General features: G+C 38.8%; 1 protein-coding gene across 22 annotated transcripts in view; it reads right to left on the bottom strand.

Annotated features, from left to right (window-relative positions):
* Positions 1-23275, bottom strand: part of LOC109368472 (uncharacterized) — a 119862-nt gene that overhangs the window by 81561 nt on the left and 15026 nt on the right. For 2 of the 22 annotated variants that reach the window (XM_085233142.1, XM_085233149.1), the window contains exons 2-4: positions 19561-20216; positions 2176-2248; positions 1569-1664 (exon numbers count right to left, since the gene is read on the bottom strand). The exons of 12 other annotated variants lie outside the window; for them this stretch is intronic. In XM_085233142.1, the coding sequence (XP_085089268.1) occupies positions 1569-1664; positions 2176-2248; positions 19561-19671 (280 nt within the window). In that variant the 5' untranslated portion in view covers positions 19672-20216. The remainder of the gene's footprint in view (positions 1-1568; positions 1665-2175; positions 2249-19560; positions 20217-23275) is intronic. 8 more of the 22 variants (XR_014885562.1, XR_014885550.1, XR_014885556.1 and 5 more) reach the window with 7 other exon arrangements.

Below are 23275 nucleotides of genomic sequence, written 5' to 3'. Positions count from 1 at the left end.
CCCATGCATTTGAGGATGCAACTTCAGAATACTTCTAAATCTTTATTAATAAATCAGTATTAGGAGCCAGTTGTTTATGCAGATTGTAACACCTACATGCCTGGTTGGTTCACCGGATGCTCTCTCATCAGTCTCATTGCATTCTGAATTAGATCCTGCCAAGCTCCATGCTCCTTTTCTGCTATTTAGAGACTTTTAGATAAACAAGCTATTCTTGTAAGTAAACCAAATACTGGAAATTGCAAACATTTCAGTTTCTTGACCAAAAAGAATTCCGTGTTACACAGGACAGGAGATGGCTCTACCAAACATGAAGTATCACTGCTAATTGACTGTCTCCATTAATCCAGGTGATAGCAGTGGTCCTTGCTAAGGCAATATCCTGCAATGCATAAACATCACTTCTAATCCCATCTGACATATACTTTGTTCATATTTATTCTGTGCTATTGTGGGAATAAAATGTGCATTGTCTTTTAGCTTTATTTTTTAAACTTTATGGTAAAGAGCTTTGAATTTATTTTACTTACAGTAGAATTTTCTTTCTTTTAAATACATCTGGCCAGTTGGCACAAAAATATCACTATAGCTGGCTGAATCCCTAGAGTTTAAAGGAATATTTCTGGTAACAGGGGATTTAGCTGAAAATGTATTTCAGGATTATTCACTCAAGGATTAAGGCAAAATGAAATCCATATAACACTTACTATTTTATACTTAAAATTTAGAAACTACTTTGAAAAACCCAGCCAGAAAAAATATATTTTCTATTTTACAGACTCTGTTTGCTTGTTTGCTGAATTTGCTGAAGTCACATTTAAACATTTTTTGCTTGTTTTTAATTTGTTTGTGGTTGTGTTTTTTTCTTTTTCTTTTTCTTTTTCTTTTTCTTTCTCTTTCTCTTTCTCTTTCTCTTTCTCTTTCTCTTTTTCTTTTTCTTTTTCTTTTTCTTTTTCTTTTTCTTTTTCTTTTTCTTTTTCTTTTTCTTTTTCTTTTTCTTTTTCTTTTTCTTTTTCTTTTTCTTTTTCTTTTTCTTTTTTTTGTTACTTTTGAAAAAAGTACCACAACAATACCCCCTAACTCTCCTCCTGGACGGAAGATGGAATTTCTGAAAGCGTGTGAATGCTGCGAATGAAGCTATCCCAGTTCAATCCAAGTGATAGCTTAACTGGTAATACAATTAGGCCATTAGAGAGGCTTTCTGAAAATCCTACTACCCCCTCATTTAAGTCATGATAACTCATTTTTTTTTTGCCCAGTAATGAACTAACTATAAAGAATAAAAATTTTCAGGACTCAAGAAGAGGGCCAAGAGGGGAACTTCAATGAAAGCCCAGAAATACTGGGCTTTTATCCAGTTTTTGGTGTGAGAGAATAGCAGGAGGACTTTTGCCTGGCATTCTGCAGCTCCGATGAGAATCTACATTTAGTGAGTTGGCATAAAAAGCCATGACTCCACTAAAACCAGCATTATTTTTTTTTTTCCAGAAAGGATCAAAGATTATTCATCTGCAAGGAATAACCTTCCTGTTTTCAGTAACATGATATACCCAAGCACCAAACCTTACCACGCTTCTGTGAAATAAGAGGACAATGTAGTCTCGAAGTACCAGCAAAACAGCAAAGATTTCTTTTCTCTTTCCGATCAACAGTAGTTAGAAGTGCTTTATTAAAAAGCAAAAACATAAATTAAAAAAACCAGCCAGTTACGTAGCAAAACCATTTATATAACATTCTGATGCTTTTATGATTCTACGATTTTATCATTTTCTCTCCACTGCATCCAGCTGCAAATATCATTTGCCAGTCTCATTTTTCCTAGCTCCCACTAAATCTGACCACAGCAAAACAAGTACGTCTCATTACTTCAAGGCACTAATTTAGATGAATTATTTTTTGTATAAAACTACTCAACTCAGATGAGGGCACTTTTAATAGTTCTTAGAAAGTCAAATATCAGTGCTGAGGGATAAAGCACTTCCAGCAGCTAGCGAAAGGAGAAGGTCAGAGAAATGTGTCACATCAGTGTGAAATCATAGCACAGTTCTAAGAAGGAGTCATGGTGCCACATTCAGCTCTGCTTCCCTTTTGGAACTGGCATCTTATAAAATCTGTTTTTCTCATCTAAATTTAAAGGTTGATTGAAGCTTATCTTAATCAAGGCCACTGACTCACCCACTGTTTCACAGCACTGTAGTTGGGTTTGAGAGGCATGAGTGGTTTTGTGCAGGGTTTGTGGACATATCTGCTGTGGGGAGAAAGAATTATTTTTAGACATATTCTGATGCATCATGGTGTTTATGCAGAAAATTTGAAAACAGTTAGTCAGTGAAACTTTGATCTTTACCACATTATCACATGAAGGAGAGGTGACTCTTTTATTATCTGAGTGAATCTCAACTACTGTAACCATCATTTCCAGTACTCTTATCTTCTCAGATCATTGGTTATTCCTCTGCACCTATATCCCATACAAGTTTCAACTTTCAAGAACCAAGAATAAGGGAAGTGGGAACACCCTATCCATTCCAGCATGCAAAAGAAACTACTGTTTTTGGGTTAAAACATGGAAAGCAGTTGCAAGACATTGTTAATACTAATCAGCATCTCCTAACTGCTTTGTGCAAAAGTGCTGTTGAGGAAACAAAGAGAATCCTCAGGAAGCAGAAGCTGCTTATCTTTAACAAAGAAAAAATCTTTGCTAAACTATTTTAAATAAAATAAACTAAGTTGGTTACTCCAAAAATAATGCCTCCTATTTGTTTTCATGGAAACTACAGCACATATGAGGACAATAACACTATTTGATAGAGCAAATTATTAGCTGCAATACAGTCAAACCTTTAGCTTTGCATTTTCACAGTGATGAACAGGAGCCTACATGCTGTACTTGTAGAAATCTGCAGTACAAACCTTGTAGAAACCTACAGTACATGCTGTACTGTAGAAACCATTGCTGTTGACACTGCTGAAATGCACCACCCATGGCCTCACTGTGCTCACATCCACTGTTTGGTCTCCATAAACATCCAGCAAGCACTGATGAATATCAGTGGGTGCCATTTCTGTATTTCTATTGGGGTCAACAATATCAATTCTTCTAATACACATTCATACAGAAACATTTTTTTACAACAAATGATTTCCTTAATAGCTATATTCTGTGGGGTGATGGTAAAACATATTGCTAACAATTTAAAGTACAGTGTCTGCAATCATTTTCTCTTGTCATCATTGCTCGTTATTAGATTCTTATGAGATTTTTTGGAACAATATGTGAAGTTATAGAATCAAAAACACTTGAGATTAGACAAACAATATATACATTCCTGTTGAGGTAGCAGATAGTTTCTATTGATTGTTGCTAGACTTCTTTCTCAGTGCTGTGCAAAATTCTTCATGTAGTTATGTCATGATACTTCTTTCTCAGTTCGTAATGACTTCTGGTCTTCCAGTCCAGGCTTTCTTTCAATCAAAAGTTTCTCATTGTATTGTACTGTGGGGTGTTTCTTCAGTATTGACAGAAGTCCACTAGGATGCAAACCACCAAACTAATTTTTGCCCTTACCTAAACCAGGATTTAAATTTAGGTCTTTGAAGTTGAAACCTAGATTACTAGCAAGTGATGGGTGAGCTTCAAATCACTTGGTTTAGATAAAAATATAAAAGCTTAACTTTTTTTCTGAAACCATACTGGTGCAGATATCAGCCTTTTAGTCTTGTTACAGTGGTCTGTCTTGTATGATTAATTGTATATCCAAACTGGAACAAGATTTCTGACGCACCATAAAGACAGGTTTTTTTTCATAATGCTTTTAAGTAAAGCCAGCAAGTAAAAAATGTTTTAAAGAAAAAAAAAGACCTCATGTTTTGAAATTTTAAATACCAGATTTATTTATTTATTTTTAATTTAGGTTATGTCTTATTCAAAATTGTTATTTTTTCCATAATAGTAAGCAGCAATGTTAGAAGGGAAACTCCAGTCCTCACACCAGAGTAATGATTTGGCCAAGGACTGTGATTAAAAAACTTAGAAAACAAATTCATACTAACAATAGTGAACCACTGGGATGGAAATGCGTAGGGAAATTGCACAATTTCCACCACCAAAAATGTGAGAGGCTTGATAAAGCCTCAATAAAGTTTTGAAAAATTTAGGGCTGATCCTGTTCTAGGTTGGAAACATGCATCATACGATGTCTTCCAGTTTTTCGGTTCTGTGATTTCTTGACTCACACAACAAAACTCTTATGTGTATTAACGTTCAAGAAAAAATGCCTCTGTGAAAAAATGTTTTTTTTTTTTTTTTTTTCCATTAAAGATCATTTATATGAGGGCTGCTCCGAAAATAATGTGTCTATTTCTATTATGTTGGCTCATGAGATCAGAGGTGGATGCTGGTGGTATGGCAGTAGGGGCCTGTACCTTCCCGCCAATAATCCATTACATTTTGTTGCTGCAACACAGGCGTAGTCTGTCAAAATGGTCATATCTTTCCACCAGACTTTATATTTCTCTTACCAGAAATATCCCTCATTTAACAATAACACCTTATTCATGTCATCACTTTTTAGCAGCACATACATTTGTGAACAGTTGTTTTCAAGATTGAAGCAAAGGAAAAATAAAATTTCATTAAAAATCTCTGATGAACATCTTGAGAACTCATTAGGAACTGAAAACACTGCCATCACTAGTTTCACGAAGACAAGGTCAAATATTTCACTAGTTTTTTGTTTTTGTTGCTCTCCTTTTCTATGCTTTAACAAACAAACAAAAAAAGTTAAAAAAATAAAATGTTTTGATACTTATATACATTAGTTATAATGTATATTCTATGAGGGTTGCCCCAAAAGTCATCTCTCCTATTTTATTATATGGCCCATTATGTCAGAGGTGAAGTGGTGGGTTCCTGTGCAACAGATGGCAGCAGAGTGACAATGTGACTGACATGAAAGTGTGAATGAAGCAAAGGTGTGTCACTGAATTCCTCCATGCAGAAAAAGCAGCACTCACTGACATTTACTGACACTTGCAGAATATATATGAAGAACAAAACAATGAATGTGAGAACAGTGAGGTGGTGGGTGGTGCCCACTGTGTCTTACTCCACTGATGCAGGTTTCTACAAGTGCAGCATGCAGGCTCTTGTTCACAGTGAAAATGCAGAGCTGATAGTGGTGACTGTGTTCAAAAACACTGTTTTATAGCTGATAATTTTCTCTGTCAAGCAGTGTTATTGTTCTCTTTGTATCTGTGGTAGTTTCCATGGAAATAAATAGGAGACATTACTTTCAGAGCAACCTGTGTACAATAACAAAACAACAACAACAACAACAACAACAAACCCATGTTGCTACAGTAGTTTTCATTTACTCATTTTATTTCATGTTAGTACTGAATTGCTAGTTGTGGAACTGGCTCTTCAAAAACATGCCAGTAGTTTTGATGATATAAAAAAAAGGTATTTACTCAAAGAAAATCATAGGGAACAGAAACATACAACAGAAACAAAAGAACTGACAGAAAGGACACAAGTTGCAATAGGAAGCCAACTTTTCAAGAGACTCAGAAAATAAAAGGGTGCAATATTACAATAAAGTAATACTCTCAAATTACGCGTATGGAAAAATGACACAGCAAAAGCACACCTGACTTCTGTAGGTGAGAGGACAATCAGAGAGACCTCTGATTCACATATTGTCTATGGACATCTGTAGGAACAGGGAAATCTCATGAACTGAAAAATATGAGAATGGAACTATTTTAGTTAATAGAGGTGTCCTTGTGGATTACGCTGCTATCATTTGATTGTTTGATCCTGAGCAGAATCAAAAACAGTTGAGTTGCTCCTCTCAAATCCAGCACTATTTGCTGTCTGTGCTTGTGAGCTCAGGTACTAAGATTTAACATTTTTTTTCATGAAATGATCTAACAAATTATAGGATTGATTGCCATAGAGAAGAAAACAATCAAAACCTACATGGGGACAGAAAAACTGGTATTTAGATAAAAGTTGGTTGGGTTGATTCACAAAAGAAATCTCAAGTCTTACTGCCTTTCCAAGGACTATGAAATTTGTCTGGAAACTTCTGTTTTTTATAACTGGCCAACACTTTCGCCAGCCTACAAAAACAGAGAACATCACTATAGAAGGGCACAACAGATGAATGAAAACAAAAGATTTGTGATTAAGTCACAGGTATACTTACCAGTAAGGGTTATGACACTGAATTTTTCTATTATGATGGTATTTGTGATGTTCTACATAGTTTCAGCACCATTGTCAACTGTTTTGCGACAGTGAGTTCAAATCTTGCCTTTATTTGCTTTTGTTCTACCTCACTGGAAACAGGGAGTTGTCCACTCTGAGTTGAGGGTGGAGACTGGCTCTAAGAATCTCAGTTTTCAGTGGAGATATGTAAGCCACATGAAAAGCAGCTTGACTTCAGTCAGGCTCCAGATAACTTTTCTCTGCCTGGCAATCAGGAATACCATTTTGCTCAATAAATTAGCATGCGGAGGATTGATGCGCTGCTGTTGCTATGTTCTTTATGTACTTTATGGTTATACAATTAAAATTATGGAGAAAATAAAAGAATTTCCCCCAGTAGCACTAGCGGGATCTTCTTGCAATCCCTATACATTCCTTGCACGTGCAAAGCTGAAGGTAATGGGATAAGTGGCACAGTAAGAGCTGCATGGCGATGCTTGTTTTCATCACCATTCCTGGAGCTGTTTTGGAGCTGGGAAGTTAAGTGACTGCCATGTCCTCCTTGGAGATCCCAAAATGAGGGGTAGAGGTGGGAGACGGAAGTTCAGTACAGCTCACATCCATCTCAAATGATTTGTTTAAAAACAGGGGGGATGTGGACATACTGTATCAGCTAAGAACAAAGGAGCAGTCTCAAAACCACATGAAGTTTAAACATAGGTGTCCAACCTTTTGGTTTGCCTGGGTTGCACTGAGTGACGAGGAATTGTCTTGGGCCGCATACATGTAAGTCACTCCAAAAGTAATACCTCCTATTTATTTCCATAGAGACTACAGCACAGATAATGAGCAGAGTAACGCTGATGGCTCAAATTCTCAGCTACAAAACAGTATTTTTCAGTATAGTCACTACATTCAGTTCTATATTTTCACCATCAATGAACCAGAGCCTGCATGCTGTACTTGTAAAAACCTGCACAGGTGATCCCCTGATGCTGTTGCCACTTCTGAAACACTGCTCACATCCACTGTTTTGTCTCCATAGACGTTCAGCAAGTGTTGATGTATGTCAGTGAGTGCTGCTTTTTCTGCACAGAGGAATTCAATGACACACCTTTGCTTAATTCACACTTCCATGTTAAGACAGCGTTTTGTCAGACTGCTCCTCTGCTGCCATCTTTCACACAGCAACAAAATGTAATGGAACATGGTGGGAATGTTCATCCTCTACTGCCATCCCACCAACATCCACCTCTGACTTCACAGGCCAACATAATAAAATAGAAGACATTGCTATAAAATTGCTTCCTTTCTTCATTATGGAAGTGCTAAGCTTTATGCCACCAGAACATAACTACAGTGTGAGAAACAGACATTGCAAGAGGCAAATTTTGTCTTCAGGCTAGGAAAGGTTATGGTGAAGTTTAGAGTTATCCCACCACTGTTGGCAGTACTCTCCATTTCTGCTCCACATGCTGGAAGAGAGTTTGCTAAAGACACGGGCATCAGTTGGCTTTTCCTTCCCCTTGCTTATCAGCCATACCTCCAGCCAGAGTCAGCAAGAAGCAGTGTTGACTGTAGCTACCTGGATTTCTTGAGCATTCCCCTGCTCAAGGATATATTCAGTAGCGCTGTTTTCCAATGCACATTAACCTATGTCTCCCTTAACACTTGTGTTATAGAGGAGGGCCATGATTGTAGTGTTGGAAAATCACACATATTACAGATTACAGTTAGAAAAGTACTCCAGTCACAAGTATGTAAACATAGCGAAGTTATATACTATAGTCACTGCTTCCTGGCTATAGTGCAATTCTGTTTATTGTACAAAATATCTACCCACCAGAATAACTTAGAGGCAAAAGAAATATGTATCTACTCATAAATCACTCAGATAAATATGACATCCTATCTCTTCAAGACAACCTTTCTAATAAAGCAACTCCCTAGGTCATTTCTAATGTGGTGTCCTGGTTCTTTCAGAATCTACAGTAAAAAAAAAATGTGAATATATATAAAATGAAACTTCCTGTAAACTATTTCAGTGCAGTATGGATGTTGAAGTGTCAAATTAGACAAACAAGATTTTGCAGGTTTCTACCCCAGTGATATGAATGACTCAATCAGCAGGATGGGAAGAAGTCAGAGTACTATGATACTTGGGTTTGTCTGCAATTACAAAGATGAATTTACATGAAACTGTTCTGTTCTCTGTGGCTTCAATGAAGACCACTTGCTTTGCCTAATCAAAAAAAAAAGTATATATTTGAAAACCAAAAATATCTTGGTTTAATGACGCACATAGGCAGAAGTTTTTAAGTGGGTAAACTTCCTTGCTGCATAGCCTCAGTGCACCTGTGCAACAGCTGGATTTAATCTATGGAGGTCTGTATTTTAGAAGTCATTGCCGGATTTTAGGCTGGAAACTGAACAGTGCCCCACCCAGGCATGTCCCAGTCCACAAACTACATTTAACATTTCAGTGAGCGTAGAACAATGCTATTCTGTGGGTTAAAGAAATCCAGGGATGATTTATGTGTTCTTGGGAGTTGAGCTGACAAGAAAACAATCTAAATGTCTGTGCTGTGCAGCAAAACAGAGCATCTAAACTTATCAATAAGTGTGATTTATATTTGTGCTCACTACAGAACAGACATGTACAAACAGGATTCTGATCAATACCATCTAAGTCAATAATATCCACAGTTTCATAAGACTTGAGCTGTATTTCCTCCTTATCTTTCAACAGTCGTATGCGTGTCACTATTTTATCAGTCTGTACCAACAAATATATCAGCTTAGACATAAAGATCAAATATGCTGTCCGAGGGCCAAACATAAATAACTATCAGCCAAATGACAGAACAGCGAGGGATTCTCTGAAGCCTACAGGCTTTTCCAGCAGTGTTTTATGAAACCTATCTTTGGACAGTATCTTTCCCCCCTCCAATCATGGGTAAAAATCTTGATACCACTGATGTAAGTGGAGCCAGGTTTTTAACCATTATCCCCGCCCTACAAATCCATCTGTTGAACAGATGGTATGAGGTCAGGGTATGATCTCATACCTTCTCAGGCACAGTATCAAACCCACGTGATCACATCCGAAGCATCTAGAATGAAGGATGTGAGTGCAACACAAGTACCTCAGCACAATTGCTTCATCAGGAAGATGAACAGAGCTTTTTGCAGACTTGCACAGAACAGGCTGTTCAAACCTTTCAAGACCATAAAAATGCTGCCTTGCCTGATTTGTAAGCTCTGTGACACTATTTCTAATGCTGAAGGTTGGACCAATTCCTTGATAAACTTCCCTTTCTACCTTCTATTTTCAAAACTACTCCACCAGCAGGGAGGATGACTAGTGATACACATTTTAGTAAAATTACTGACAATTATTACTGAAAAAATATACTTCCTTACTGTTGTAATCGAGTGATCAATTTATGGCCATCTGGGAAAGTTATTCCACAAGCCCTGAATTTGATCATGTGAGCCCTTCTACCTGTCCAGGTCACTCTAAGACAACATCTTAATATTACTCTGCAATGTTCTATTTTATCTAACTGTTGGATGATGCGTTTTCTTGACCTTTACTTTCCATCACTGAGAGAATTATCCCTTTTCACAATTTGGCTCAATACATCTCTGAGATAAAGTGAAGCTGCACCTCAAGAGGGGCTGATTAAAACATCCCACAAGCCCTGACATCCCAGTGGTTCGACATCCATCTAGGGGTGGGACCCTGGATTGTGTTCCTTGTTTTGGGGCCTAATTATATGTGACCTGAAGAGTTATCACAATTGCAGAGACTAAGAATCTTCCAGAGCTGAGTCAGTGTCAGGTCTTAGGTCTGGGAGAAGCTCTGCGTTGGTTCAAATAGGTCATTCAAGTCTGAATGAAGCGGGAACACTTGCTTTTCATTTTAATGAGGGAAAGGAAGCAAGAGGGAAAGAAACTTGCTGCAGCTGACCTCAAGCAAGTGCTTTTATTATAAGTTTTGCTAAACTGGAAAATCAACTTTTCACAAAGCTCCTTATCAGTATGAACCTTCATATTAAATACTGGTGGATTAAAAAAAATAAAGCATTGTATTACATTTTTTTTCTTAGATATATTATTATTTTCTTCCCTTGTTCCATGTTTTCCCTGGAATTTCCTTTGCTTAAACTAAACTAAAAGTTTGAGCTTGTACACTTAAAGATGCAAGGTGAGTCTCCTCATCTCACAATCTCATAGTGCAGTCAATCTATGGAAATTAGAAAACCTCATTTTAAAGGTTTGTGAATGTGTTTCAGTTAGTGATGAATAAAAGAAGGATTTCAGCCTGCATGTAATTTACTGCTAAAGGGAAAAACAAAGTACCAAAATTGTGCATTTGAAAATACAAAACAAGCAAATCCTCAACCCTCTCCCTAAGTACAACAGCAGATCTCAGTCACCAAGGCTGTGGTGTGAGAAGACCAACTCAAATTCCTGCATTGTGAGAACACGCATATGCCAATTACATCTGGAAACACACAGATTGTGATATTATTTGGAGCTTGAAGGTTTTGCCACAATAGAATGTGAGAGGGTCTTTCTGTCAGTGACAAGCCCTTTCACATGTCCTCGCACTGAAAAGAAAGGAATGCCAACACACAGAGTCACTTCTGCATCTCCTGTCACCATATTTTTCTTTCCCATGCTCATCTTAGCCAGCTGTTACATTGTTCCAGCTCATCTTTATTTGAACAGCTTGATGGTATTCTGGAGCAGCAAGGTGGATGGAGAGGCTGTTCCCATACAGATATGCTACTTTTGCCAGTTTTGGCCATATTTCATCACACAGATTTATAGGGACAGACAAACAGCTGTCTAACCAATGGACAACTGCGGATGGTAAAACTCAGGGGTGTGGGCTCAGAACATCATTTATTTGCAGTTTAGCTCTTGTTAAGAGCATCAAAGCAAAAGTTAGCATATTTTGTAATACAATTTCTTTAACTACTAGCTCAGCAGAAATTCCTTTTGCAAAAATTCCCAGGAAGCATTCTCAACACAGCTTAATGCAAAGCTCACTTATAAGTGAGTTCCAATTAGGCATGGAGACATTAAGAACCAGATACTCAATTAATTTTCTCCCAGCTCCATGATAAAAGGCAAAATCTCAACATAAGTATCTTCTTGAGTGAAGTCAGAGCTCTCAAAATCTAAATACATCTTTCACAAACATGCTGCCTAAGCAAAATATTTGTCAGCAAAAATTTCTAAAATTTTCCATTTTTCTTGCACAAGACTGCCAGCTTCTCATCAGAAAAGGGCATCTTTGTTCTCATTTAATGCAACAGGCTAGGAATTATAAACTAGGAGGAGTTCTTAGGAACTCCTAAAAAAATCCTAAAATCCCCTCAGAAATCTGAACATATTCAAAACACGCTTCTTATATTGAATTCTATACCAAACACAACAGACTTTGTTTTCAGTGTCTAAAGAAAACATGTTCACAGTTATTCAATGAAGCAAAACGAAACCACAGTTGAAGTAGCAAACTCAAATCCCTTGAACAAAGAACAGACAAAAACAAATGACAACATAAATGGTTTCTAAATGTGAAATGATGTAGAGGAAAAAACAAGAAAATCCAACCTGAAAGGGATGCTCAGAGGAGCAATGGTGACCTTCCACAGAACACTGTCAAATTGCAAGGGCACATCTATTAACTCTGAGCTCAATATTGGTCCTGTGCGAAACTGTGAATTTAGCAATAAAAGATCTTAAAAACACAGTGCTGTATTCTGCACACATGCCATAAATTAAAAGAAGTCACTTGATGTATTTCAGCTTCCACTCATACCATTAAGTGTACAGGCTGTATTGTCCTTGTCAAGTGCAACAGAAATCTGTTGCAACAGAGTTTTGATTTAAAGCTCTGCAAAGGAGATACACAAACAAAAAGAGAATCACGCATTAAAAGACAGGCTGAAGAGCATTCCTGATGTTGGTAGTCCAGTTACTACTACAGTATTATATTTAGTTCTGTTCACCTGTCCCACTGCACTTTATATTCTCATGCAAAACTTTCTAAAGTGAGTTCAGGGAGAATGGTCAAATATTCCCATTTTGATCCTACAGCATATTACAAAAGTGCAGAAAACAACTTAAAGTGAATCACAAAGGAAATAACAGATTTTGTAGTCAACTTATTTTTCTTTTGGACAAGTCTATCAGCAAAAAAGCACCACACTGCCACAGCTGCTAACAGTGACTGCATGTCCAGTCAATATAAATGGACAGGTTTGAAATCAGTGAAACTATGCTGAGGTTCATTCCGCTTGCAAAGGCTGTGCTTTACATCTCTGAAGCCTCTATATCCCACAGCTCTGCCTTTTATCACATCTTGAATTAAAACAAACAAACAAAAAAACGAATATTTCTGACACTGAGAAAAGCAATACTGAATTTATGAATTACTGCACTATTTATTAGCTTAACTCAGGTGAATGCTAGCCACAGCTACTGCTTTAAAATAATTTGGCTTTTGATTTAAGGAATTGCTTTTAACTCTGTTTTGCTTGGAAACTGCCAAAAATATGAAAAAACATATGAGATAGTTTCACTATCTCAGTGCTGGTAACTCTCATTTGGGTAGAATAGTTTATCAGAGACACCTGCTGTAAGCTGCAGTTTCAGGCAATGAAGAAGAGTAAATGGTCACTAAAAAGCTGCCAGTCTCAGAGACAGGATGCAAGACTGCTGTCCACAGGATGCAAGACACTAGAGTGATATCTGCCTCTAGATTGATGGAAGCAGGAGAAATACCAGTTCTCTAGCTGCAGGAAGGAGTAATCGCATGTGTTACTGAGCCAATGTATTGCCATAGAACCAGTCCATCCCAAAACAGGCAACATAACTCTTGTAGAAAATTACTGCCAATCTGAAGATTATAGATATCTCCCGAGGCAATTACATTCAATATTCAAAAACTCTGATTGGCATTAAGAGAAGCGGATTGCTGTGTCCCAGCTGTGCTTCCTGTCAGTGATGACAGGTCTCTCCCTGCTGTATGCCTTGCTCTCAAGATGTTTATCTACTGTAGGGTCCATTGTAACGGATGTAAATGGTGCTGGCAACCACCACCCTGTATCACTGTGCTTCCTACACAGCTGCTGCTCTTAACTCCAGGCCTCTCCACAGCACTGAGCCTTCAATCAAAACAAATTGTTTGTTTCTTTCTGACCACAAAAAGAAGTCTGGTTTCATCGTTTGCTTTGGCTATGTTGCCTAAGTAAAAACACACTATAATGCTAGGAACTCCACTCAGCCTCTCTGGACTTAAAGCCATAAGGTTGCAGTTTACAGTTCTGACTGACAAAGCAAAATAATTCACAAACGCTTTTGAGGCCTGGGCTCTCATTGAGGAACCTTTCTTTGTAGGTCTATTCATAATGAATTCCTGTACAACTCAGAAGGTGAAGATGCTCACTGAATGGTTTTGAAGGATGGTATGAGAAGGTTTTCATGCACAACACTGGGACATGAGCTAGCCAGAGTGGAAAACAACCTCTGCCTCTAGCACCAAAGCCTCCTCTCATACCTGAAATCATTTGCTTTGACTCCTCTATCAGCAGTCTGGAAACAGAAAGACTAATAATGCCTTATTTTCTGATTTCTTACTTCACCTGGCTGCTGGAAGAGCTATCCTGAATCCTCCCTTTCTGTCACACCCTGCAAAGGTCCCAGCTCTCTGGCACAACTAATTTCAAAATCAAGCCACCAGCAGAAATGTGTGATAAGAGTCAGCGTGGGCCCAGTCCAGCTAGTGGAGACAGAGGAAAGCTACACTGAACTGGGACAAATCAGTAAATTTAAACCCCATCTTTTGTATCATCTAATGGTATGTCAGAGGGTTGTAACGCAGTTTGAAAGAGGATAACACTGTGTGGTTTCCCTAGACTGAGAGGCACTGGAGCCAGTGACCCAGGAGGTCCTACCCCTTCCCATGCTCTTCTTTTCTTTCTACTCTCCTTTCTTGCTATCACACATCTAAATTTAGGCTGTAAACTAATTTTAACTGTAAGGAGCATGGGGTTGATTCCTTTGAGTATCTAACATACTGTAGGAGCAGGATCACTAAAACACAAATGCTTATGTAAATTAATCTTTGATTTTGTAATCAATTGAGTACACTAATTTGTCGCAGGAATTGGCTGAAACAACATGCCTGAATTTTTACTGTCTCTACCATAAAACTGACAAGTGTAGATTTTCTGTTTTTCTGTTTTTATTTTTGCCTCCTTTCAAATGCAATAACTTCCCTTTTCATAAAATGCCAACATGTTCTTTTAGAACTGTCAGGCTGCCATCAACCTGGTCCTGATGCAGTGCCAGGCCATGGCCAAACAAGATGAGTTACAAGGTAATCCTTTCCCTGCCAAATAATACAAAGATGTTGGCACTTTTCTCACGGCTGCAAATCAGCACAAAGGAACACAGAAATCAGAAACCTAAGGATCACTTCTTCCTTTGTTTGATGTTAGTCTTGCAAGAAAAGTGGCATTCTGCACAGAATCTAATGGTTTCATTAATAGCCTGCTGGCTTCTTCCCTTTCTCCAAGTTCTTTCCTCCACAGAGGTCCTGGATATGATTTTAATGAAATTGAGGATACTCTTCCCCACAACTCACTCACTGGATTCCTAAAGACTGGTTTCAAGGAAATGCCATTCCAGAGATGAAATACAAAGCAGCTGCTGAACTTTGGCTTGGAGCTGTACAAACGCCACCAAACACCATATCGCTATATGCAGCTGAACTGGAAGCATATCAGGATTCCTATTCAGGAAGGCCATGCAACAGTGGGGACAGTCCCTTACACCACGTAAAAAAAACAGCATAGGAGGCCACAAAACTTGGGAAAGGATCCCATTTCCTCCACTTACCAGTGACCTTGCAAATTGGGTCTTTTTAAATCCATCACCAAGTAAATTAATTCATCAATGTAGTTTGAGTTTTAAGATAGATCTTTAAAGTCAGGCATGTCCAACCTGCAGCCTGTGGGATGCATGCAGCCTGGCCCAGCTTACAGTATGGCCCACTGACTGCCCTACGCATACATGGCGGCAGCTCCTCCCAACTTGGCCCAGCCCATCACCTTGGCACCAACCAAACATTGGTGTGTGCTATGAACACTCCTTTGCACCAAAACAAGATCATGGGGTGCGATGCTGTACCAGCTTGGGTTATGGCAAATAAGTTTATGGATTTAGATGCATTGGCTAAACATCGTCTCCCACCTCTACCCCTCATTTGGGATCTCCAAGGAGGACATGGCAGTCACTTAACTTCCCAGCTCCAAAACAGCTCCAGGAATGGTGATGAAAACAAGCATCGCCATGCAGCTCTTACTGTGCCACTTATCCCATTACCTGCAGCTTTGCACGTGCAAGGAATGTATAGGGATTGCAAGAAGATCCCGCTAGTGCTACTGGGGGAAATTATTTTATTTTCTCCATAATTTTAATTGTATAACCATGAAGTATATAAAGAACACAGCAACAGCAGTGCATCAATCCTCCGCATGCTAATTTATTGAGCAAAATGGTATTCCTGATTGCCAGGCAGAGAAAAGTTATCTGGAGCCTGACTGAAGTCAAGCTGCTTTTCATGTGGCTTACATATCTCCACTGAAAACTGAGATTCTTAGAGCCAGTCTCCACCCTCAACTCAGAGTGGACAACTCCCTGTTTCCAGTGAGGTAGAACAAAAGCAAATAAAGGCAAGATTTGAACTCACTGTCGCAAAACAGTTGACAACACTAAGACTTACTCCAAAACTAAGATATCTGCACATATAGCATTGTCCAAAGAAACAAAAGTAGTAAATGCTGTTTTCTTTCACTACAGTAATATAGAGATATGTTATCAGGTGTTTGCAGACAATGGTATGTTATGGAACAATAATATTGTATGGAAGAAAGGTGATATTTCCTCAGAATGATTTTTTAAAGTAGAAATGTCCTTTGGGAAGCACTGCGTTATCTAGAATATTACTGATAATTGCTTTCCATTAGAACAAATATGTATGCATATGCATACACACTACTTGTAAAAATGGCCATACAGTGAATATACTATGCATCGCCCACATCCTTTTTGAAAACTGGGGTAACCATTAGAATTTAGTAGGTACTGGGCTGTACGCAACTATTTAGCATCAGCCTACTATCCTTTAACTAAGATTCTGGGCCAAGTGTCATCTTTGGAAAAGTTGAATTTAGAGCAGTAGGTTAGGGCTCTGCAGGGTCACCAACCTCAAAGCAAGTACTATCAGACAGATGAGAGTCAAATATAAAATGCACTAATCTTAACATGAGAAGTTTGAGAGAAGCATGCAGATGATGACAAGAGAAGTTTTGCAAAACTCCCTCCCAACTCAATCATTTGGAAAGCAGGAAAAGAATGATTAAAGGAAAGAACATAAGAAATGTCACACAGCTCATGGAAGGCAGGAAGTGATTCAGGAGTTTGTTTAGTTCTACTCTGGAAGCAGTTTGAACTACTCTCCAAGGGAAACTGATATCCAATAAGGAAAGAAAATCAGATGAATACATAACTTACGTACCATCTTGATAACTTCAGATAAGTTTAAATTCAACTACTGAAATCAAGTATTTCCAGTTTCCAAAACTCTTGTGACTTAGATCAACATCTTAATAGCTCTAAATCATGTAGCTGGGGTGAAAAAAAATAATAATTCAAACATAGCTTGAGATACTTTACGCTCCTTCTCAATCTGTTACAGGTACAGAGCAAGATAAGGATAAGGAAGTCCTCAGATAATCTTCTGGTCATACAGTACTCCAAACAAAGAAGTCCTCTTTTGCTTGCTCATTGTATTTAATCTGGAGTATTTAACTAGAAAATTATATTAAAAAGAAATTTCCAGTGACAGTTGCATTTCATTTGCACTCCAAAGCTCAGTGCAAAATATTAAACATGCGATTTGTATTGGAAAAAAACAAATTTCCACTCTTATATTTATATACAAGTACTGCTCCATATGTAATTCCTCCTATTTTACTATGTTGGCCCATGACATCAGAGGAGAATGTTGTTGATAAGGTAGCAAAGGCTGAACCTTCCTGCCAATATTCGATTACATTTTATCACTGTGCTGCAGATGGCAGCAGAGGGGCAGTCTGACAAAATGGTGCCTTACATAGAAGTGCAAATGAAGCAAAGGTGTGGAACTGAATGCCTCCATTTGGAAAAAATGGCACCCATTGACATTTATCAATACTTGCCGAGCATTTATGGGAACCAAACCATGGATGTGAGCACAGTGAGGCAGTGGGTGGTTGTGTTTCAGCAGTGGTGACAGTGACATGAAAGACAAACCACTTTCCAGACGGCCATGCAGATTTTCATGAGCGTGGCATGCAGCCTCTTCTCATCACTGGTGAAAATGCATTGCTAATGGTGGTGACTGTTGAAAACAAGTGTTTTGTAATTATGATTTTGCTCTGTCAAATAGTGTGTTACTGTGCTCATTATATGTGTTGTAGTTTTCCATGGAATTAAGTAGACGACATTACTTTCAGTGTGATATACACAGTATAATTAGTAACAAATCTACATGGAAAAATATTTAAAAAAGATTGTAGGGTTTAGCAGCACCTTCTTTTCTCATTATGTTATTCTTTACATCTTTACATCAACTCTAACCTCACTCAGTAGTAGCTTTTGATATTAAAGTGGAATCTAGTAGTTTGAAAGGATATTAAGACCGATGCAAAATGCAGTATGACATGCTTTTCAAGGCATCCTTAAAAATCGGTATAGGTTGTCTCACTGTTACCGGAAGCCTATTTCTTGATATATGAAAAGCTTTTAAAAATTTCATTCATCTGTGACACAGCAACATATTGGCATAATAGCTGTCAGTGAATCATGTAAACCAAATGAAAAAATACCCACCGGATTTCAGTGTGTCGGGAAATCAGCATCAGAAACGTTCTCTTGTTGAAATTTCTTGCCAGTTTTATAATCCCAAAGAACTCGGGCAGACAAAACACCAACTGCCCTGTTTTGCACATCATACCTACAGCTCTGAGGTTTTGGGACAAAAGCAGTGTGGAAGAGAGTGGAGCAGAGGAAAAGGGGAAAGCCTGAATAGTTTCACAATGAGCTAACTATCTCTTCTAGGAGAAACATCATGCAAAGTCATCACAACTTTTGCACCCAAGGTAAAATGACATAAAAATGAAAGAGTTAACCATAGCAGACTAACCTAATTCCATCCTTAAGCAAATAATTCCTTATTCTTAGGAAGTATCATATGATGCTGGATATATCGATAGTGAGTCTTAATTACAGACAGGGATCTAGGTGCTGTATGCACGCAGGATATAAACTTAGATCTTGCCTCAAAGAACTTCCAAAGAGTTCAAGTGAGAAGATGCAAATATAGACAGACAGGTAAGGATAGAAGATCCACAGAAATAAGGAAGGAGAAAGGAATTGAAACTAGATGCAACTAACTACAGTGAACCTTCTTGCAGAGCAAAGGCTCACTGAAGATACTTAAGGAAAATGACGTATGATTTTGTACAGTATATAGGAGTTCTCTAAATTACGAATAGCAGAAGTAGGAGAGAAACTTGACATACTGTGTGTATAGCAATGCACTGTGTTTAGTAATTCTCACTAAAACAGCTCAAGCTGTCACCAACATACCTTGAGCACAGAGTGACTTTTTTTACAATTATCCTTATTTGTTCCGACATTTCAGCCTTCACTGTTTCTGTACTCTTTAGAATTGGTGATAAACCACTCTTGCTTTGTTTTAGCAGGCAACAATTCATTAACACTCTACAATTTCAAGTTTCCCCAGAAATGCCTTCTAACATGCAACTTGGATGACTGCCAGGCATGAAAAGTCACATCTAAGTGAAAAGTATTAAAAAATGGAATGGACTTTGGAATGGAGAATATGTAACTTTTGTTGTCTAAGCCTTACGAAAATAGAGCAAATATGAGGAGTAAATGGCATGCCACAGTGAAAAGTCTTAAAGAGGTTGATTGCCTAAATCAACACTTCTTTCATGGGTATACTGACTCACAGCATACTGGTGAGTCAATCAGTGCCAGTACTTTTGAGAATTACCAATGCCAATTTGAACTCTGACTGCATTTAACATATTTGCCTCAAAGAAGAAATATCCCTCCGGTAGTCTCACAGTTTACCTTGAACCCTCCACCCCTCCAGCACCCTACAAATGGAAAGTTATAATTTTCTGCAACATAAATGAGTGTGAGAAAATATAATTTGAAATACTTAGCTAGCAATTTTGTAAGGAGTAGTTTACCTTGGATAGGAATCCTAGTTTTCCTATACTCATGGGAGTCAGCATGGCAGAGCTTGCAGCAATATTGTGGTGACTCTCTCCACTTGAACTCCAAAAACTGTAAACCTTCATAACTCATTTGCTTCAAAGAGAAAAGGTTTTAAAGTAATGAAGGAAAAAAACAAGATACTGCACCAGCACTGTCCTTCTCACTTCTGCAGCTGATCAGGAGTGAGAATCAGCTTCCTTTCCAAAATCCTCCAGTGTTTTGCCTGTACAGGCCCAAAAAGTAAAATTTTGCTTGCCCTTCTTCCTGAGGGTTTTAAACATGAGCTGACTTCAGGAACAGAACCAGTGGGAACAGGAAAGTGTTCTCACAACTGAATGCCTTCCTTGCATTCTTTCCCAGCATTCATGGGGCTAAAAAAAAAAAAAAAACCAACGAACAAACAAACAAACAAAACAGCTACCCAGAATAAAGTACCACACCTGGCCATTATTAATTCCATAGTTAATCAATCTGGAAAAGCTACACAACATAATTGAAGCGGAAACTTGGGCAGAAATAACTTTTATTTCTTACTGTTGATCTTCCACTGCTCTCTACATGTAGGCAATAAGAAGCTGTTGTTTTCAGAATGTGTGGATGGACAAAAGTCAGAGCTGACATATTTAACCTGGGAGGAGGAAAGGTGAGATTTATGGTGAATGGCAGGAGCCAGTTAAAAGCTAACCACTTGTCATTTTAAACTGAAAGAAATCTGCTATCTACTGAAACTCTGCTGAGCACAGTTTGACCCCACCTATAGAGAACTTGAGTTACAGGATATTTGTTACAGCAAACATTAAAATACAGAGGAACACGAGTTAGGAATCAGACTGGGGAGTACATCGCTTTTCTCTCCCCAAGATGACAACATTTTTCCCAGTTCATATGGCAACCCAGCCAAGGAAGATTTGATTATGAATCAGGACTTGTCACTCACCCAGGATTGGTCTAATGCAGCAAGGAGCTGCTTGCTGTGGGAGCACAGTGCATGCACTCACTTCCTTGCCCTCAGCCTACCGTATGCCCTACTTTGTGCCTAGCTGATGAGAGACTATAGGCATGGTTATACAAACAAATCAGAAACGAGACTAACATCATCAAACATACTATAGCAGGGCATGGGCAGTAGGAGAAGAACAAGCTATGTGATTACTTCACATCAAGGTGAAAAAATAGATCCAGCTTGGGAAATTATTACATGAGAGCAAGCTAGGTCAGACCAAACAACTGTCTAATCCAATATCCTGCCTCTGAGGGGTGGAGTGGGTGTATAGGAAACATAACAAGAACAAAAAAGTCCTTCTTGAGATATTTCTTGTCAGCTTCTAGCAATTCAGAGCATTATGGAGGGTTTAGAAAAAACATCATATTGGTGCTGATAAGCTTTATGAAAATGTGCAAATCACTCCTTCAGTACTTGTTCTCCTTTCCCCAGTTTTTCTTCCTGCTCTTTAGACTGATACACATGTGAATGGTACCTATTACAAAAGGAGGCCCTGATCTCTCCGTAAGGACTACAGAACACCCATCTCCATTTAGGAAAGAGGAAAAATAAAGTAAAGAACAACTCATATTTTGGTCTTAACACGCAAAAACAGAGTAGTGATCAACAAACCCCTTCAGTATGTAATCCCTCCCCACATTTTCCTGCTCCCAGAAAGGAACTAAAGCCAAATTTTCTTTCACAACTTTTTTTTTTTTTTTTTTTTTTTTTATTTCCTGATGGGATTCATCCCAGGATACTTAGACAACTGGCTGATATCATCATGAAATCTCTGAATTATTTTTCAACAGTCTTGGGAATGTGGAGATGTCCCAGTTGATTGGAAGCCAGCAAACGTTGCTCCAATTTTCAAGAAGAGCAAGAAAGAAGATCCTGGTAATTACAGGCCTGTCAGTCTCACTTCCGTGCCTGGTAAAAATTATGGAGAAAATTATGCTGGGAGTTATTGAAAAACACCTGAAGGACAACGTGGTCATTGTCCACAACCAACACAGGTTCATGACGGGAGATCCTTTTTAACAAACTTAATTTCCTTTTATGACAAGGTCACCTATCTAGTTGACCATGGAAACCAATTGATGTTATCTTTTTGGATTTCAGAAAGCTTTTGATACTGCTTCTCACAGTATCCTTCTGGATAAAATGTCCAGCACACAGATAGACAGAAGCATAACGTGATAGGTGAGCAATTGGCAGACGGCTCAAACTCAAAAGGTTAGGGTAAATGAGGTTACATCAGGCTGGCAGCCAGCCATTACTGAGGTTCCTCAGGGCTTCATATTAGGATCAGATTTCTTTAAGGTTTCCATAAATGACTTGCATGTAGGACTAGAAGACATTTTGAGCAAGTTCGCTGATGATACTAAATTGAGAGGAGCTAAATTGACCCAATTCGGAGTGGAGAGGCCTGACAGAAAGATCTAGACAAATTAGGGAGCTAGGTAATCACCACCTGCATGACACTGAACAAGAATAAGTGCTAGATTCTGCACCTTGAAAGGGGCATCCCTGGCTATACGTACAGACCTGAGGATGAGAGACTTGAGAGCAGCCCTACTGAAAGGGATTTGGAGGTCTTGGTCAACATAAAGTTGGAAATGAGTCAACAGCGTGCTTAAGTAGCCAGGAAGGCCAACTGTATCCTGGAGTATATCAAGAATGGCACTGCTAGACAGGCAAAGAAAATAATTGTTCTGCTCTATACCGCACAGGTATGGACTCACCTTGAGTACTGTGTGCTGTTTTGGTTGCCACAGTACAGAAAGAACACAGAACTATCAGACAGCGTCCAAAGGAGGGCTACAAAGATGGTGAAGGGTATGGAGGGGAAGACTTATGAGGAGCAGCTGAGATCCCTTGGTGTGCTCAGCCCAGAGCAGAGGAGCTGAGGGGAGGCCTGATGGCGGCTGCAGCTCCTCACAGGGAGCGGAGGGGCAGCGCTGAGCTCTGCTCTGTGTGACAGCGACAGGGCCGAGGGAACGGCATGGAGCTGTGTCAGGGGAGGGCAGCTGGGGTTAGGGACAGGGGCTGCGCCACAGGGCGGTGGGAATGGAACAGCCTCCTCAGAGAAGTGATCACAGCATTGAGTTTGCCTGAGTTCGAGAAGCATTTGGACAGTGCTTTCAGACACATGGTCTGATTTCTGGGTAGTGCTGTGTGGAGCCAGGAGTCGGACTCAGTGATCCTTTCAGGTCCCTCCCAACTTCACGGATTCTATTCCGTGATCATCCGTAGCAGAGTACAAATTCAGACAGTAAGCTGAAATGCAGGAGATACAACTTAAGAGCTGCTATGTTTGCAAAAACTGAACAACGTGATGAGCCATTAAAGAATGAAGACAGCACAGAAGACTAAAAGGCCTATCACCTGCTTTTTAAATGCAAACTGAGTATGCTATTATTTTTTTAAAATCTTCTTACAAATAAGCCAGAATGTCATTTGAAGGCAAAGTTACTCTTAGAAAGTAATGGTAAGTATAAGCCACAGATTTAGCATAAACTACTTGCTTTTAAATGTATTTGGATACCATTATCATTGCATGCAGCTGTTGGGTTGAACAGCTATAATTGAGGGGTAAATTTGGCCTGTTCTCTAAAATCAGGCTAAAATGATAGAGCCATATTAAGTGTGGATTTTTTTGTTTTGTTTTGTTTTTCTTCCCTAAAGCATCAAAACCATTAGTT

This window comes from Meleagris gallopavo, chromosome 1, assembly GCF_905368555.1.
Source record: "Meleagris gallopavo chromosome 1, MGAL_WU_HG_1.1, whole genome shotgun sequence".
NCBI lineage: Eukaryota > Metazoa > Chordata > Aves > Galliformes > Phasianidae > Meleagris > Meleagris gallopavo.
This window is presented reverse-complemented; position numbering and strand designations above follow the sequence as displayed.